Source organism: Myiozetetes cayanensis, unplaced genomic scaffold, assembly GCF_022539395.1.
Source record: "Myiozetetes cayanensis isolate MyiCay16 unplaced genomic scaffold, myiCay2020 scf26, whole genome shotgun sequence".
In the NCBI taxonomy this organism is placed as follows: Eukaryota; Metazoa; Chordata; class Aves; order Passeriformes; family Tyrannidae; genus Myiozetetes; species Myiozetetes cayanensis.
The window spans coordinates 7639055-7656632 of record NW_026087477.1 but is presented as its reverse complement, the minus strand read 5'-3'; the positions used below and the strand labels follow the sequence as shown (position 1 = coordinate 7656632).

The window sequence follows — 17578 nt, the reverse complement described above, 5'->3', positions numbered from 1 at the left end:
CCGCGGGGACCGGGGTGTCACCGCCATCACAACCCTTTCTGGCCGTGACCACGCACTCTCCGCGGCCACGAGCCCCCTCCTCCTGTGACACCCCGCTCGAGCCACCGTGTCACCGCAGCACGATGCCACCCGTCACGGCGCGGAGCATCACCTGCCCTGACCGCGGGCGCAGCCGGTCCGCGGGGCTCCGGTGGCAGAAGGGTCCCCCCCGTCCGCCCCGCCGCGCCCCACCCCAGCCCCGGGGCCCCCCCAGAGTCTGCGTGGGGCCGGGGGGGGTCGGCGGAGGGTTTTTTTTTGATCTTTTCTACTCACATAGAGGCAAGAACGAGAGAGTCAAAGCCGTTTGCATATCCGGCGAGCGGCCGGCGGGGCTCGGCACCGCGGCCCTGCAGCCGCTCCGGGAGGCATTGCTGGCACGAGTTGTGTCAGGTCTCAGCGCGGCGCCGGCCGACGGGGTAAATAATAGTGTTTTTTTTCTTTTCTTTTTTTTTTTTTTCCTGTTTCTTTGTTTTCTGGCGCATCGCCGGGGTGGGTGGGGGGGAAGGTCCTCCTGGGATGGGTTGTTGTTATGTTTGTTTGTTTGTTTCCTTTTTAAAACAGTTTGACCCTTTTCCTTCTTCCTTTCCCTCGCTCTTTCCTTCGGGTGTGGGTTTTGCTTGTCGTCGTCGTCGTCGTCGTCGTCGTGAGGCCGCGCTCTCCGTCGTCACCGCAAGGCTGGGCCTGGTGCTCGGGGACGGGGATGTTCCTCTGGGGGTGCCTAAAGCAGAGGAGAAGGGAGGCGAAGGGGCGGCACGGCGGCGGTTATCCCAGGTACCAGGACTGCCGGGAGAGAGAAAGGTCGGCGTTAGTGCTCTGCCCCGCGGGGCCGCTCCGTCCCCGGCCAGTCCCGCCCCACCCCGCCCTGGCACAGCCGTCCCTGCGCTGTCCCCTGCTCGGCGCACGGGGCCGGAGTCCCCACTCCTGCATTGAGTTTGTCCGTCCTCAGCACGGCGGCCACTCGCGCTCCCCTCGGCGGCCGCTCCCTCTGCACCTCCGCGGCAAAGGCGACGCCGCCCAGGGAACGGTGCCGCTTGGGGACAGGTAGGGGGGTGGCACAGTTGGGGACCCCGCGGGGTGGCCCCCGCCACTCTCCCATTGTTTTCCCCCCCCACCCCCCAGCCCCAAGTTCAAGTTCATTCCCGATTACCTCATGTCTGGTTTCCGTTGGAAACGAGACAGCTCGGGGCCGCTGCTTCCCTTAACCCTTCCCGGCCCTGCCACACATGACCAGAGCGCGGCAGGTCTCAGCTGCCAACCCCGGGCCACCACCTCGTTCCCCCGTGCCTCAGTTTCCTCAGGCAGGGCAACCGCGAGCCCTGGGGAGACTCTTGGAGTGTGACTGGACACCCACACACAGGGACAGGGACACCTGGAGGTCCTGGGACTGTGAGTGGCCATGACCCCTGGGTCTGGACAGGGACTCTGGCAGCCCCCTGCTCCCCTGAGGCTCTCCCAGCACTGCCACAGGTCTCCTTTTTAGGGATCCAATGCCCTTGGGGTGCCCATCCCACGGTGCTCTGTCCACGTGTAGGACTGGGGAAACTGAGGCAGGGTGGGGGGCTGTGGTCAGAGCCGGGTCCCCGGTGTTTGTCCCCTGGAACGGCACAGCACGCTCGAGTGTCCCGGCCCATGGTCCCCAAATATTGCACCCTGGCACAGCACAGCACCCTCGGGTGCCCCTGGCACAGTTCACAGTCCCCAAGTGCCCACGCTCTGGCACAGCACAGCACCTCAGGGTGCCCCTGGCACAGCTCAGCACCCTGAATACTCCCCCTCAGCCCGGGCAGCACCCCAGGGTGCCCCAGCACAGCACCATCCTCACCCCCATCCTGTTGTACTGTCACCTTGTCACCCACCGGGCAAGGCTGCAGCCACCGCTCCTGCCTGTGCAGGGACTGCTGAGTACACACCACTCGTGTCACAGGTGAGGCTGGGAGCTGGCACTCCTGCCCTGGCACCACGGTACTGCCTGCACTGCCCGGGCTGGCTCCCAAACCACCAGTTAGAAAACACCTGGGACTAACGGGAAGCCCCTGGAAAGGCGCACACGACATCCCAGTGCAGCTGGAGCAGCCACGGGCACAGCTGGGCATGGGCAGGGGCCTGTGCCCACATGGACAGGGGCACACAGTCCTGGTGCTCCTCCTTTGGGGATGCTGTGGGCACCTGGGCAGGGTGGTGCCAGGCAGTGCCAGGCAGGGCACAAACGGAGCATGGCAGTGACTTCCCCTGAAGGACTCGTGGTGGCCCTGAGCCACCAGCAATGGCCAAGGCCCTGGCACAGGGTGCCCATGGTGGGGATGCCACTGTGGCAACGCCCATGGGAGCAGGGCCACGGCAGTGATGCCAAGGCAGTGATGCCCACAGCAGCAAAGCCCACAGCAGCAGTGCCAGAGCTGCAGTGCCAAGGTAGCGATGCCCATGGTGGCACTGCCCGTGGAAACGATCCCACAGTGTCCATGGCACTGATGCCCACAGTGGTGATGCCCATGGCGGTGATGCCACTACAGCAATTCCTTGGCAGGGAAGCCATGGTAGGGACACCCACAACATGGCTCCAATGGTGGCAATACCACAGCAGTGATGCCCAGGGAAGTTATACCCACAGTGGCACTGCCCACAGCAGGGATGCCACAGTGGCAATGCCCACGACAGTGATGCTGTCAGTGATGCCCACAGCAGCAATGCCCAGGGCAGCAATGCCACGGCAGTGGCAGTGATGCCACAGTGGGGCTGCCACGGTGGGGTTGCCCACGTCAGCAATGTGATGGCAGCGACGGCCACAATGGTGATGCCTGCACTGGCCATGCCCACGGTGATGCCACGGCGAGGGTGCCCGGGGCGAGGGCAGGAGTGTCCCCCCAGCAGCATCCCCGCTCTCACCTGTGCCTGATAGATACTCCCAGGATCCCTTGGTCCTAATCCCACGAAGGTACGGTTCGCAGGGGGCGTGCCTGGTGCAGAGTAGGCTGGGGAACAAACGAGAGCTCATTAACGGGGCTGTGGGTGGCACTGCTATCGTCCCCCCCGGGGCCAGGCCCGGCCCTCTCCCTGGCGCTGCTGGGACAGGAGTCCTGGGCACTGTCCCTGGCTGTGGCCTGATGGCAGGTGAGTGGAGCCCAGGGTGCTGTGCTCCAGGGGTGCTGTGCCCCTGGGGTGCTGTGCCCGGTCGGTGCCACCCACGGTTTCGGGATGCCGGCAGGTTGGGGGGCACGGTGCCCCGGGGCGCAGGCACAGACAGGTGCTCCCTGCCGTGCCCGTGCTGTGGCTTCCTGAGCTGAGTTGCCACGGGGCCAGTGTGATGGGAGCCACCAGCTCCACTTGGATGTGTCACTCCACTGCCACCTCCACGTCCCAGCTGAGGGTCCAGCAGTGGGACCCCCAGCCCCGCTGAGCTCCTGGGCTCAGCCCCTTCGGAGGCACGGTGCTGCCAGGGGGGGTGGAGGACTTGGAGCCAGCTGCACCCTTTGGGGACAGCCAGTGTCCTCCAAACACATCCTGTCAAGAGCACTGCTCCGCCTCTTCCCCTGGCTGTGAGCCCATCACCGGCCAGGACACCCCATGCCATGTCCCATGTCCCCTCCAGATTAGCCATGCCTTGTGCCCACTGCACCACAGGACCTTCACACCAGACTGACAGCTGGTGGCACCCTGGTGTGGCCTGTTCCCTGGGGACAGTGGCATCACGCAGGACTCGGGACGTGGCAGCCACTCAGGGTACCAGTGTCCCATTGGCACTGCATGACAGGAACAAGAACAACCCCCTCACTGATGCAGTGACGGCACAGCGTCCCACCACCACGGCACACCAGTCCAGGGGCCACACCAGCTCCCCTCTGGTGCCTGCGTCCAGCACCCCAAAATCCTCCTGGCCAAGGCGCCGATGGCCCCTGAGGAGGAGTGGAGGGCAAGAGTTCATCATTCACTGCACCAACAAAGACGCTCCAGGGGTCACACACGCAGTCCCTGCGCCGGCGCCGCTTCACATGCCCAACCAAACCGGGGCCCCCAGCACCAGGGACCCCCGTGGCAGCGACAGGATGACAGCTCATGCGTCGCACCAGACACACTGTCCCTAGTCCCAGTGCCACCCGGGCAGCACTGCCACCACTGTGTTGGGGCCACAGCCACGGAGAGGCTGCAGCCTCCCCACAGCTTTGCTCGCACCAGGGAGTTGGGCAGGACACTGTTCTGGGGAGCCCCACCGGGGCTCTGCTGTGCTCAGAGGGAGGTGGGGCTCGGGCTGGTCCCTGGGACCAGCACGGGACCCCCCGGGTGGGCGGCCGCAACAACCACGTGCCCAAACCCTGCCCGCTCCGACCTGCCTGAGACCCAGCAAACTCATGGCGTGCCAGCTGCCGCCCTCTCCCCGGCTGCGGGGAGGCCACCTCCGCCAACATCCCCCCAGCACCGGGACAGGGGGGACACCCGGGGGGGCTGCGAGAGGAGGGGGCCGGCCGGGCCGGGGAGCGGGGCGGGCGCCGCGGGTGCTTACTGGGTGATGTCGGCGAGGTCGTCCCTCCCTCGGAAGTTGTCGTGGTGGATTTGGTGTCAGGAGAGACGGCCAAGCGGGGCATGCCAGGGGGAGGTGGCGGCGCCAGCATCTGCGTGGGCAGGTAGTGGCTGGGCACTTTCACTTGACCACTTCCATTTAACTGGGGACAACACAGACAAAAAACAAATAGCACAAGCCATTAGGATGCAGGCGCACAGCAGCACGGCCGGGGAGCCCCGGGGAGCCCCCCAGCACGGGCACGGGGCATCCCTCACTGCAGACATGAGTTTGGTGGGTCTCAGAGCAGCCCTGAACAGTCGGCGCCGGCGGCAGGTGGGAAATCACAGCGGGGCAGGAGGATCCGGGGGGGCTGTGGGGGACATGCCCCAGGGGGACAGTGCCCCACGCTGCCACACGTTGGAGTTGGGGCACTGAATCCCCTTCTCTGCAGCAGCGGAGGGGCCTCTGAAGTGATGTCAGGGGCACTCAGGGGCCTTCAAAGGCTGCTATGCCAGTGCCCTGTGCCCGACTCGACAGTGGTTGCTCCTAGTCAAGTGTCCACTAGCCCAGCACTGGGCCACTGCACAGGGGAATAGCAGCCATGCCCTCATCCTGGCATCAGAGCTCACCGGTGAGGGGCAACAGATGGGTGGTGGGCAGAGGTCAGAGGGGCTCCCCCAGAGCTCTGCATCCAGGGGGAAGGAGTGGGGCACAGGAGGGCAATGGAAGTAGGAATGCAGACACCCCTGGCCCCCAGCTTTGTCCACCCTTCATGGGGTGTCTGAGGTACTGGGTGTATGGGGCGATGGTTTGGGGTGCTGCATGTGCAAAGGTGCTGGTTGAGTGGGGTGTGGGGTGCTGAGGGTGTGGGGTGCAGCGGATGCTGTGTGTGGGGAGTGCTGTGTGTGTGGGGTGTGGGTTACCGTGCCTGTTGGATGTTGGGTGTGTGGGGTGCTGGGGCAAAGGAAGGCCCACAGTAGCACAGTGTGGCCCTGCCACCCCCATGGGGACGCTGGGGACACGGTGCAGTGAGGAGCTGACGGGTCACCCGTGGGCTGCGCAGGTGGTCGGGGGACGCCGAGCCCGTTGCTCTCCCGGGCATGCTGGAGGACGGTGGCTCTGGGCGATGTCACACGCCCCTGCCAGTCCCCCTGCTCCCACCAGACACCCCAACCCTGGCTGACAGCTCAGCCCCAGCACGTCAACACCTCTGGTGCCCCGTGCTGAGCCGGGAGATGGCACTGCCATCCCTGGAGGAACGAGGGGCCAACACGGAGCAGGCGCAGCGGCAACAACGCTCCCGAACCGACGCACGGCAAGGCCGGAGCTCAGCCCCAGCGAACATCCCACAGCGCCATCCGAGCCCCCCGACTCCCCCGAGCGGCAGTGGCGGTGACAGCAGCGGCGGCAGCCGGTCCAGGGGACCCTCCTCGGGCAGCCCGGCTGGCAGCAGCCCCCGGTGCCCGCGGCGAGGTGGGCAGTGGGTGCGGGAGCGGGGCTGGGTCCTTACCGGTCCAGGCTGCTGGTTGGACGGGTCGCAGGCCAGCGAGACGAGATCTTTGAGCGGGTCCTGCGGGTTGAGATGAGGCGGGTACCGGATGGCCGTGTGCGGGAAGTAGGTGGAGGCCGTCTGGGGGAGGATGGAGGTGGTGGGGAAATGCAGCGCAGACGATGGGTGCGGGCTTCGGGCGATACCTGCAGGTGACAGCAAAAGGGGACACACACCTGTGTCACTCACTGGCAGCTGCCCCAGCCCCCCGCCCGCTCAGCCCTCGCTCCGTGCCTCGGTTTCCCTGGCAGGACACTCACCACTGTGCACGGCGATGACGGGACGGTGGTGCTGCGTGAAGCTGCTCAGCCGAGGCGAGGAGTCCTGGGGCGATGGGCTGTTGAAGGGGGACTTGTCCATCTCTGTCTTCTTCACGGTGGGGGAGATGCCTGGGGAAAGTGGGTGCAGACTCAGGACCTGCTATGGGATCCTGAATCCCGGGGCTGTTGCCATTCCAGCGCAGGGTTGGGAAGCTCCTTCGAGGGCAAGGGGCACGCTGGGGTCAGGGTGGGCATGGGGAGGGTGTGTGGTATAAGGGGGGGTGTGTGAGTGTGTCTGTGCACGCAGGAGGGTGTGCATGACTGTGGGCACCTCTGGTGTGTACCACACGTGCACGTGGCGTGTGTGCTCCAGCACATAAGTGGGCACATGTGTGCACACACAGCTGTGCACATGCATGGGCACGCATGTGTACATGGTCATGTGTGTGCACCAGCATGGCTGCATGTACCCATCCATGTGTGTGTGTACATGCATGTGTGTGCACGTGAGTGTTGCTGCATTTGTGTGTGCAAGCGCACACATGTGTGCATGTGGGTGCACATAGCTCTGTGTGTCTGTGTGTGTGTGTCTCTGTGTGTGTGTCAGTGTGTCTATCTGTGTGTCTATGTGTCTGTGTGTGTTTGCCCACCCGGGTGCAGCAGTGGGTGCCCTCACATGTGCCCCCGTGACCCAGCAGCCTCCACTGGACACCCACCTCTCCTGGCCCAGGGGGCTGGGGCCAGGGGAGCTCCTGGGGAGGCTGGAAGGTGCCAGTGTGGGGGTGACCCCTGGCAGCACCGGTGCCCGGGTCCCCGAGGCCACGCCGGGGCGGGGGGGTAGACTCATTAATCCCCTGCTGCCGTGGCTTTAGCTCCGGCCATTTGGCCCGGCCCTGTAATGGGTTTAGCCCGTTCTCAGCCGGCCGTTAGGAGGATTTCCCAGAACATCCCGTACGGGATTGCCAACCCCTCCCCCCCTCCCTGCTGCCACAGCTGTGCCCCCCTTGCCGGCCCCCCTCACCCCTGCCCGGGTCAGGTCACCGGTGGGGACAGACACCCTGGCACGGCTCCCTCCATCCTCCATGCACTGCTTTAGGAGGGGGTTACACCTTCCCCAGGACCTCCTCTGCCCCCCTGTCTGCCCCCCATCACCAGCCCCATGGGGCAGGATGGGGCACTCTCCTTGTGCACATGGGGCACAGCCCTGGGGCTGGACCTGCTTCCCCCAAACCACCTTCCAAGAGGATCCGTGGCCCCAGCCCCCCAGCTGGGCACCCCAAGGATTTGGCAGGGCGTGGGGGCTGCTGCAGAGCCCACCCCACTGCTGGGGGAGGCAGGAGAAGAGCCCGGGGTGGGAGGAAGAGGAGCAGCTCCTTCGCCTGCACCTCGGGGCGTGGGAGCTGCTGTGCCAGCCCTGCAGCATCGCTTTAATTAGCCCAGCCCCCCCTTTTCTTAATGAACAGCTAATTGGGGCTGTCTAGACAGGAAAGGGAAAAAAAACTGCAAAGCCAGAAAGCTGTCCACAGCAGCGTGGGGCTGGGGGAGATAGTGTGGGACTGGGGGAGATGATATGGGGCTGGGGGAGACTGCTGTGGGGCTGAGGGAGATGGTGTGGGGCTGGAGGCTGGGATGGCCCTATAGCACGAGCCTGTGCCAAAACAGGGGGGTTCTGTAGCAACCCTGCAGGCCCCAAAGGGAGCCCACGCCCGAAGTTGGAGGCTACGGAGACACCTGGGCACCCAGGGAGAGCCTGTGCCTAAATCAGGGGGCTTTATAGCAACCCCACAGACCCCAGAGAGAAGCAGGATGTTCTGGGGGCTCGAGGGTGACACCACAGCCAGTGTGTGCTGTGACCTGAGAGCCCATAGGGACACCGGGGCACACACAGTGCCCGGGTGGTCACAGGGGGGTCTGGCAATGGTGCCTGCGGAACGCTGGGAGCAGGATGGGGCCCAAGGACAGCAGGAGGGCACCAGTGAGGAGGTGACACCTACCCCCTTCCATGTCTTCTGTCCAGTTGCGGCTGCTGCTGGTGGGGGAGTTGGAGGAGGTGTAGTACTCGCCCCCCGGGCTGGTGTCAATGTCATCCTCCATGGACCCCGACTTGTGCCGTTTGCTCCTGGGGCCAGGAAGGGTCATGGAGTCATGGAATGGTTTGGGTTGGGAGGGACCTTAAAGCCCATCCAGTCCCACCCCCTGCCGTGGGCAGGGACACCTTCCACTAGCCCACGTTGCTCCAAAGCCCCATCCAACCTGGCCTTGGGCACTTCCAGGGATCCAGGGGCAGCCACAGCTGCTCTGGGCAACCTGTGCCAGGGCCTCCCCACCCTCCCAGCCAACAATTCCTTCCCAATATCCCATCTAACCCTGCCCTCTGGCAGTGGGAAGCCATTCCCCCTTGTCCAGTCCCTCTAGGCACTTGTATAAAAAGTCCCTCTCCAGCTCTCCTGGAGCCCCTTTAGGCCCTGCAAGGGCCTCTCAGGTCTCCCAGGGCCTTCTCTTCTCCAGCTGAAACCCCCCAGCTCTCCCAGCCTGTCATGGACCAGCACCCCCACCTTCCCCACAGCCATGCCTGGTCTGGCCCTGGCATCGCCAGGTGTCACCCTGGCATGGGCCTGGTGGCACTCACCCACTGGAGGAGGTGCTGGGCAGCGTCCTCCTCATGCCGGTGCTGGAGGGGTTCAGGTCATAGGCCAGGTGGCCCTGCAGCTCCCCCAGGGAGAAGTTTGGCCCCGTGCCCGTCACCACCGGCGCTGTGGGGAGAGAGGGGGTCAGGGGGGCCCGGCAGGGAGGGGAGCCCCAGCCCCACAGTGGGATGGGGGAGCCCCCTGTGACACTGCTGTGCCCGGGCAGCCAATGGGGTGGGCTGTGGCATCATGGTGACACTCACTTCGGGACACCTGGATGAGCTCGGTGACACTGAACACCCCCGAGGTGACAAAGCTTTCCTGGAAGTCTGTGGAATCTGTGTAGGAGAGAAGAGAGAGCGCTGAGGGGGCAACAGGACCACGCCTCCCACCCTGCACTGCCTTGTGGCGATGCTTGAGGGCATCCCAACATCCCCAAATCCTCATCTGCCCCTGCCTTCAGCCTCCACTCCACTCCCTGCTCCAGCAAGAGACCACCCTGACTGGTCCTCTCTGCCAAGGACACCCCAGAGCTGCCCCATGCCTCAGTTTCCCCCTGGCTAAGAGGGCTGGCAGGGCTGGGGGCTGCACCCTCCATCAGGGGACCCCCATGGCAGCTGCTGTCCCCAAGGGATGTGGTCCCAGCTGGCTGTGGGACAAGGCTGAGGCCGTGCCCAGTTCATTGAAGGTGCCCAGCACCGTTGGCTGGGGTTGGGGCACCAGAGCCACAGCACAGGGAGGAACGACTGCCTGTCAAGGGGCCCCCTCCATGGCAGGGACCCTGGGCTGGGGTGTCCCTTATCCCCCTGGCCCAGGCCCTGCCTGTCCCGCTCACCCAGCGTGATGGGTTTGCTGTCCTCCTGGTCCGAGCCGATGCCTGTCCGGGGGCTGCTGCTCTGCTCTGCATCTGCAAGAGGAAAACCCACTGGGGTGAGCCCCGTGCTGGTGGGAGCCGGGCCTGCCCACCAGCTGACTGCCCCCTCGTTGCTCTGCTGGGGGGAAACTGAGGCACGGGCTGCCCAGCAGCTCCCACCACGCAGAAGGGCCACCACTGGGCTGGCACGTCCCCAGCACCGCGGAACAGCCACCGAGTGGCCCCACCTCGGCCTCCCTGCCAGCGACAGGAGCAGGTGGGGCACTGCGCTGGCATTGCAGGGTCTGGGCACTGCTCCCTGCAGGAGGGAAACCCCCAGCTCTCCACGTGCCCCAGGGCAGGGTGATGGTCCCTGGCCCCGCTCCTGCCTCCTCTGCTCCCTCCAGCCACATCCGTGATCCATCGCTGCCCCCTCGGGCACTGTCACCACAGCATGGCATCACCTGTGGCACCTCGTCCTGCCTCTGCCAAGCCCTCCGGAGGGCAGCAGGGCTCCAGGGCAGCACCTGCTCTGACCCCTGGAGCCCCACCCGGCACATCCCAGCTAAAAATAACCCGGCTCAGACGCTGAGCTCAGCGGCCCCAGCACACCCTGGCACAGCACGGCACGGCACGGCACGGCCGCACTCAGGAGCATCCTTCCTCACCTGGCTGCTCCCAGAGCCCTTTCAAAACTTTTTGCCTTGCATTTTTTCCGCTTCTCCTCCTTCCTCCTGCTCCTCCTCCCACCCCTGGGCCTTCGGCATTTCTCTTTCTCAGCCTTGGCAGATGCCAGGAAAGGGCTGAGACAATCCAAAAACACCATCAAAACCACGCTGCCGCCGCTGCCAGCCCGCCTGTGCACCTTGGGATTTTTCCCTTTCTCCCCCTTTTCCTTTCTTCCCTTGAGTCTCCCGTGCCCACGTGGCTCCCGGGGTGGTTACCCTTGGCTGGGCAGGATAACCATGTGGGCAGCAGCACCGTGCCCCCCCCCCCCCTGCATGCTGCCCACTGGGCAGGTTATCCAGGCGGGCAGGGGGACTGTGCCGCTCCCCACCCCGACACCAAACCCCCACCTCCCACCCCAGCACTCCCACGTGCCCACACGCCCCCGGGACTGCTCAACACCGGCGCCGAATCAGCCATTTTGTCTCCCTGCCCAGCTGCCGCGCTCCCCTGCACCCATCCCGAGCCAGCCTGGCACCCCGCTCACGCCGCCAGCCCCGTGCCACCGGTCCCCCCGTGCCTGCACCCCTGGCTCCCTCCACGCAGCCATCTTAGGGAGCAGAAACTCCCCCGGGAGCGGGCACAGGGTTTCCTCCCCCTCCACCCCCCCCTCCATTTTTATTTTTTGCCCTTTTTCCCCCATTTTGAAGCTGCCGCGTGCCCTAGTGTTTGGGGAGCGGGTGGTGGCACCGAGCATGGCACAAACCCTCTGGGAACGGGGGAGTGGTGGCGGGACCCCCCGCGCGACCACGGGCACCGCGTGGCCGGACATGGCCCCTCCTCGCCTCTAAAAACAACAAATCTGGCGGCGGCTCTGGAAGTGGTTAGTGGTGGAGCCCGGCCAAGGCGCGGGGCGGAGGCTGGCGGTCACAGCCCGAGGCCGGCTCGGCTCCCCACAGCCCCCCAGCGTGGCCTCAGGGCTCCCCTGTGCCCCTCTTGCCCCCCAGATGGCACCCACTTGCCCAATCCTGGGGTCTTCAGTCTCTCGGCAGCCCCCTGTGCACTCACCCGGTGGCTCTGAGGTGCCCCACCCAGCCCTCAGGTCAGCCCAGGGACCCCCCACCACTGCTCACACCGAGATGCCCCGCGTGGACCTCTGTCCCCCCAAACCACCCCAGCCTGGACTCCGCTCCCCAGGGCACCCAGTAGGGCCATCACTCACCCTGGGCACCCCCGGGGTGCCCCCAGTGTCTGTGTACCCCCACACCCTCCCACAGCATCACCCTGACCCAGCACCATCGATGCCACGCCACCCACCCCATTCCCAGGGGGGCACCCCGAGGGCCTGCCCCCCAAGCCCAGCACCCCCGTCCCACCCGCGGCAGCCCAAGGAGCACCGGGGACTTTCCCGAGCTCCGAGGTTTGGCAGCAGGACCAGCCCCTCCCGGCACCCTCGTGTCCCTGCCGGTGGAGGCAGCGAGGCCGGGGCCGCGGGCTCGGTACCCCCGGCTGCGGGCGATCCTCGTGGCTGGGCGGGCGAGCTCGCCAGCAGATTTCTGGCTGCCTCCTCGGCGCGGGGCGGCCGGGCCAAGCGCTGCTCTCACCGCCATGTGATGGCTGCCTGAGGCTGGCGTGCGCTAAAATGGCGAAGGGAGCCCTGGGCTCCCCCCTCCTCGCTCCCCTCAAGGGGCGGTTTGGGGGGGCACCAAATCCAGGGCCCAACAAGTGGCTCAGCTCCACCGTGAAGGAGAAAGAAGCCTGTGAAGCCCCTCCTTACACCCCCCCGCCTCATTGATCCTGCACCCTCCGCACCCCGCTGGGGCCGGGATGGGGGATGGAGATGGGGGGGCCCTGGTGCCACTCAGGGAGGGGGGGCTCAGTGCCAGGGTCCCCCCCGGCACGGTGGAGGAGAGCACTGAGTGCCCGAACAGGTCGATCCAATCGCTTTCAGAAATAGCCAAGTGTGTGCCCAGGGGGGGCGCGGGTGCCTGGGCTCCGGGCCGCGCTGGCAGCCTGGCCCTGTGCCACCCATTGAATTATGGATCCCGCACCCCGGCCCCGCTGGCTGGCAGGGTGCCCCCGGCCCCACGGCGGCACCCGCCCGCGGCCTCGGCGCGTGGGAACGACCCCCGGGCAGCGGGGACGGCCCTGGGGGGTGTCACTGCAGGCCGGGTGCCCCCCGGGGCTGGCGCAGCTGCGGGAGAGCCCTGGCTCGGTGCCCGAGCGCTGACGGTAACAGGGCACGGTGTTACCGGCAGCGGTGCGGGCGCAGGCGCACAGGCTGGAGGATGCTGGGGGCTGGGGGAGCTGCTGGCGCCGCTGGGTGCGGCCCCAGCCCCCCGACGAGGGCAGCAGCCTTCCTCCTCCTCCTCCTCCAGCCCTGCCAGCCGAGGGCAGGAGATGGACGAGGGTTCAGCATCGCTGCCTACAGGCTCCTGCCCCGTGCCTCAGTTTCCCTTGGGGCTGGTTTGGGGGCACATTGCCCCCCTGCCTCATGCTTGATGGCCACGCAGCCTCAGCACCTCCTCAGGTGCTTGGCTTGTCCAGCTGCCTTCCCCACAGCGGGAATCAGTGGGACCCGGAGTGAACAGCCTGGTCAGGAGCTGCCTGGTCTGGTCAGAGAGACCCCTGGAGACCTGAGGGAGCCCGAGTGCCGTGGGGCGGCGATCCCACTGCAAGGGCTGGACTGGGAGATGCTGTGCGAGGGGTGTGAATCGGGGGCCCCTCCCTGTCAGACCCCCGGCACCTCCCATCCCAGTCCCACAGTGGCCCCCCCAGGACCGAGCGGCTCTGCCTGTCCCACTGCCCATCCCGCTGCCGCCAGGCTGGGGTGGCCCTTACATAAACCCGGAACAGTCCCGCTTGTGTAACCTCCTTTATATAATACCCTGAACCGCCGCGTGTGCCGGGTAAATCCTGGCTCAGCCGGGCCGGCCGGCGCGCCGGGGCGCGGGACCCCTCCTCCTCCTCCTCGCTCCTCAGAACGCCCCCCCGGCACCCCCCGCCATGCCCCGAGTGAGACGAGTTTGCTGGGCCTCAGCCACGAGCGCTGGCGGGGGCGGTAGCTCCCGCTCCCCGCGGCGAGCGAAGCCCCGGGGAGGTCCTGGCCGGAGGCATCCCCCGAGGTGGCGGGGCGGTGGCGGGGGGGACGGACGCGCCCCGCTGCCACGTACGCCGGCCGCGGCCAGCTGGCCCGGGCGGGAGCCTGGGAGGCGCGAGCACGTTGGCCGACGGCTGCGAGCGAGCGGCGCTGGGAGCCGGGCGGGTTTGTCCTCGGCCGACCCCGGCCGGCACGGGGAGATGGCAGCGGCCGGGGGGAACCCCCCCAGGCGGGCGGCGCGGCCGCCCCCTCGCTCAGCCCTGCCAGGCCTGGGCTCCATCCAGGGCTGCCGGCGCCCGCGGAGGCGAGCGGGGACAGATGGCAGCGGGCAAAGGGACGGGGAGAGCGGGGCAGACAAAGGGATGGCTGAGCCCCCCCCCCCGCCCCGCTTCCTTCCCGGGACCCTCCCCCTGCGGGGTGCTGGCACCCAGCCCCTGCGCCCTGGGCTGGGGGCACTTGGGGGTGCAGCTGCTGCGAGGGGGTGAGGGAGGAGAGAGGGATGGGAGAGAGAAAAGAGAGAAAGGAAGGAAGGGAGGGAGAAAGAAAAAGGAAAAAATGAGTGGAAAGAAAGGGAAAGGGACAGGGTCAAGGAAATATGCTACCAGTATCTTGCTGACCCACCAACCCCAGCCCCACACCACAGCACAGCCCAGCCCCACAGCACAGCCAGCCCCTTCTAGAGTCCCACGGGCCCCCACCATGGCCCCCCTTGACACCCCGCAGCACCACGCCCGGCTCACCACCACGCAGGGCTATAGGGAGGCAGATTCAAGCCCTCCCCTGGCCAATACCCCAGTGCAGGGGCCAGCGTGGCAGGAGACCCCAGGCCCCAGCTGGCAATGCCAGCCCCGCACGGGGGTGCAGGGGCACGCCGGGGGCTTGCCGACATCTGTTCGCCCCTCCGTGCCCACGGCCGCCGGCGGGAGGGAGCACCGTGGGCATCTGCTGCCCCAGCTGTCCCTTGCCAGCGCAGTACGAAGCCGGGCACCCGGCCAGGATGGCAACTGCGGCCCCGGGGAGGGCACGGTGCCTGCCAGCGCGGGGGGACAGCAGGTGCTGAGGGCGGGGGACGGCAGGTGCTCGCGAGACGGGGCTCGCTCATCTTTTATTCATCGGGTGCCTAACGGTGCGGGGAACCTCTCTGGCCTCTGGTACCCCCCCCTTCCCCCGGCAGCACAGGACGTGGCACCCCGTGCCAGCTCCCCCCGGCAGGCACCGAGGCCGTGGGGCTGAGCACGGGGCAACTCGTTCCGGTGGTGACGTGGGGCTGGCAGCGGGCACTGCGGGGAAGCCGGCCGGCTCCGGCACGCCGGCGGCTCAGCGCACTGCGGGAGAGCAGGGGAAGCCCTGACCTCCCCAAGGTCGCCGGCACATCGATCCGGAGAGCTCGAGCACACGGAAACCGCCCCGGCCGTGCCAGCGCCAGGCTCGCAGCGGGGCCGGGCAGGGGAACGGAGAGACCCCGTGTGGTGACAATGACGGGGACGGGTGGCTGGGGGATGGTACCAGGGTGAGCCCCCTCCCAACCCGCCTCTGCAGCACACAGCTCTGGGGGCAGGAACCCAGCCCCTGCGGGCTCGCCGCTGTCTCGTACCCTCGTGCCCTTTCCCGGGAGTCTCCTCCCGGCCCTACTGGGCTCTGCCTGCCTCACTCCCCTCAACCTCGGTCTCCCTGGATTTTCGGCTGGGAGCGACGATACCTGGAGTAGGGGGAGGGGTTTGCCCATGCCCATTTGTGTGCCGGGGGGGGGCTCTCCATCCCCCCTGCCCGCCGGTGCCCAGCTCTGCGAACGGCAGATCCCAAATATTGTGAACCCCCATCAATCTTCCCGCGACCCTGCCGATAAATATTTGCGCGGGGGCTGGCGGGGCGGCGGTGCCCGGGGAAACGCCTGCCCCCTTCCATCTGGAGGGGCTGAGCAGACGCTTGGCACGGCCGGCCTGGCACGGCCGCAGCGCGCCTGGGACGAGAGCCCTGGCACGGGCTCCCCGGCAGATTGGTGCCATCTGCCTCGCGCCGCAGCCAGCGGCGAGGCTGGTGGGGGGAGATAAGGGGCTGCCAGGCGGTGGGAGACGCAGATGCTGGCACGGCGTGGGGGTCCCTTCACCCCCCCCGGCCCCCCTCGCGTGCTTTAGGCTGGCGGCGGCGTGACCAGGGCCGGCAGGAGCTGGATGCCACCTTGGGGCCAGCCGCCTGCTTGCCCTGGGCACCCATCTGCTCCCACCCTGCTCGGCCTGCGGGGGCTCAGCCCCCGGGCACTGTCAGGGGAAGCTCAGTCAGGAGCCTCGACCCCTTATCCTACTGAGCACGGCGGCTGGGGGGGCCCAGAGCACCCCAAAGGGTGCGAGGGGCTGGCACTGACCCTGTTGTGCCTCCTGCCCGCGGCTGGGATGGGAATGGGCGCCAGAAATGACCCGTACCAAGATGGCCATGCAGGGACAGCGGGGATGGGGATGCAGGGATGGGGATACAGCGATGGAGGCACAGTGGTGAGGGCACAGGGGGGGTCCGTGGAGCTGGGGAGCACTGAGGGGAGGGTGCAGAGGGAGGGGCACTGTCCCCCCCAGACTGGCTGCTGCCGTCAGGAGCTTCTGGAAGGAATCTCTCTGTAATGCTCCCAAGGTCCTGGCACCATCGGCTGGGGAGATTGATTACCATTTTACTGCAATGCTTTTGACTTTCACCAGCGACCTCCGAGCTCCCCACAGCCCCCCCCTCCCACCGCTGCACACCCGGCTCTGGGCTGCAGCGCTGTCCCCTCCCCCACTGCGGTGTGCACAGCCCAGCCCTCACCCAGCCCCGCACCCATCCCGCACCCATCCTGCTCCCATCTCCTGCATCCAGCCCTGCTCCTACCCTGCATGCATCCTGCATCGAGCCCTGCGCTCCCATCCTGCATCCATCCTTGCTCCTACCCTGCATGCGTCCTGCATCCAGCCCTGCTCCCATCCTGCACTCATCCTGCACCCAGTTCTGCTCACATCCTGCACTCATCTTGCATCAAACCCTGCTCCTATCCCACACCCATCCCGATCCCATCCTGCCTGGAGGTACCGGGGGCTCAGGACTGGGTGCAGGATGGGTGCTGGGGCCGGTGCTGCTCTGGGGAGTGCACCCAGGCACCCGGCATCCCCTGCACGCCACGGCGACCCCCGGGACCAGCAGGGTGGGATGGGGTCTCCCACCAGCCCGGCACTGCTCGAGCCTCAGTTTCCCCATCCGGGGGAAGAGAAATCCGAGCGGCGCTTCCCGGCAGACGGATGTGGGGAAGAGCCGAGGGGCCAGAGCTCGCCCTTGGCATCGGGCCGGGTGGGCCGGTCGGGCGCTCGGCACCCCCGAGGATGCCTCAGACGGCGGGAGGGGAGCGCAGGGCCGGGGGCTCCTCCATCCTCCCCCCCTCTCCGGCGTTGCCAGAGCAGCGGCTGGGAAATTGTGCTGACACCGGCAAAACCGGGCGGCGGGGGCGGGGGAGCGCGGGCGCACGTGCTCGGGCTGATAACGGGGGGCCGCGGGGGCTGCGGGGAGCCCGGGCTGCCCGGCCGGGGGGGCCCTGCGCGGGCGAGACCCTCCCCTTTGGGGCTGGGGGTGCTGCGGGAGGCTGGGGGGAGCGGGCAGGCAGGACAGCGGAGGCAGGAGGGGGCAGGAGCGGGCAGGAGGGAGGAGGCAGGATCAGGCAGGAGGGGGCAGGCAGGACCGGGCAGGCAGTGTGTCGGACAGGGAGCAGGCAGGGGCGGCAGGCAGGAGGGGGCGGGTAGAAATGGGCAGGGAGGCAGAAGCAGGCAGGCAGGAGGGAGCAGGCAGAGTGCTGGGCAGGGAGAAGGCCAGCGAGCCCGTAAGGCCGTAGCACAGTGATCCCCAGCACCCCCTGAGCGCTGTCACCCAGCCTGGCCATGCCATGCAGGGTCCCACTGGTGCAGTGGCTGCCCCCATATCCCTCCTTGCCTCAGTTTCCCCACCCAGGTGTGAGGCCAGAGATCCCCTTGCCAGGC

The 17578-nt window shown here is 67.3% G+C and overlaps 1 protein-coding gene across 5 annotated transcripts in view; it reads right to left on the bottom strand.

Annotated features, from left to right (window-relative positions):
- Window positions 1-569: 569 nt before the first annotated feature.
- NFIC (nuclear factor I C) overlaps window positions 570-17578 on the bottom strand; it is a 39246-nt gene continuing 22237 nt past the window's right edge. For 2 of the 5 annotated variants that reach the window (XM_050321424.1, XM_050321423.1), the window contains exons 3-11: window positions 9806-9877; window positions 9234-9308; window positions 8973-9096; window positions 8338-8462; window positions 6344-6472; window positions 6045-6229; window positions 4535-4694; window positions 2923-3008; window positions 570-819 (exon numbers count right to left, since the gene is read on the bottom strand). In XM_050321424.1, coding sequence (XP_050177381.1) covers window positions 802-819; window positions 2923-3008; window positions 4535-4694; window positions 6045-6229; window positions 6344-6472; window positions 8338-8462; window positions 8973-9096; window positions 9234-9308; window positions 9806-9877 — 974 coding nt within the window. In that variant the 3' untranslated portion in view covers window positions 570-801. The remainder of the gene's footprint in view (window positions 820-2922; window positions 3009-4534; window positions 4695-6044; window positions 6230-6343; window positions 6473-8337; window positions 8463-8972; window positions 9097-9233; window positions 9309-9805; window positions 9878-17578) is intronic. The other 3 variants (XM_050321425.1, XM_050321427.1, XM_050321428.1) reach the window with 3 other exon arrangements.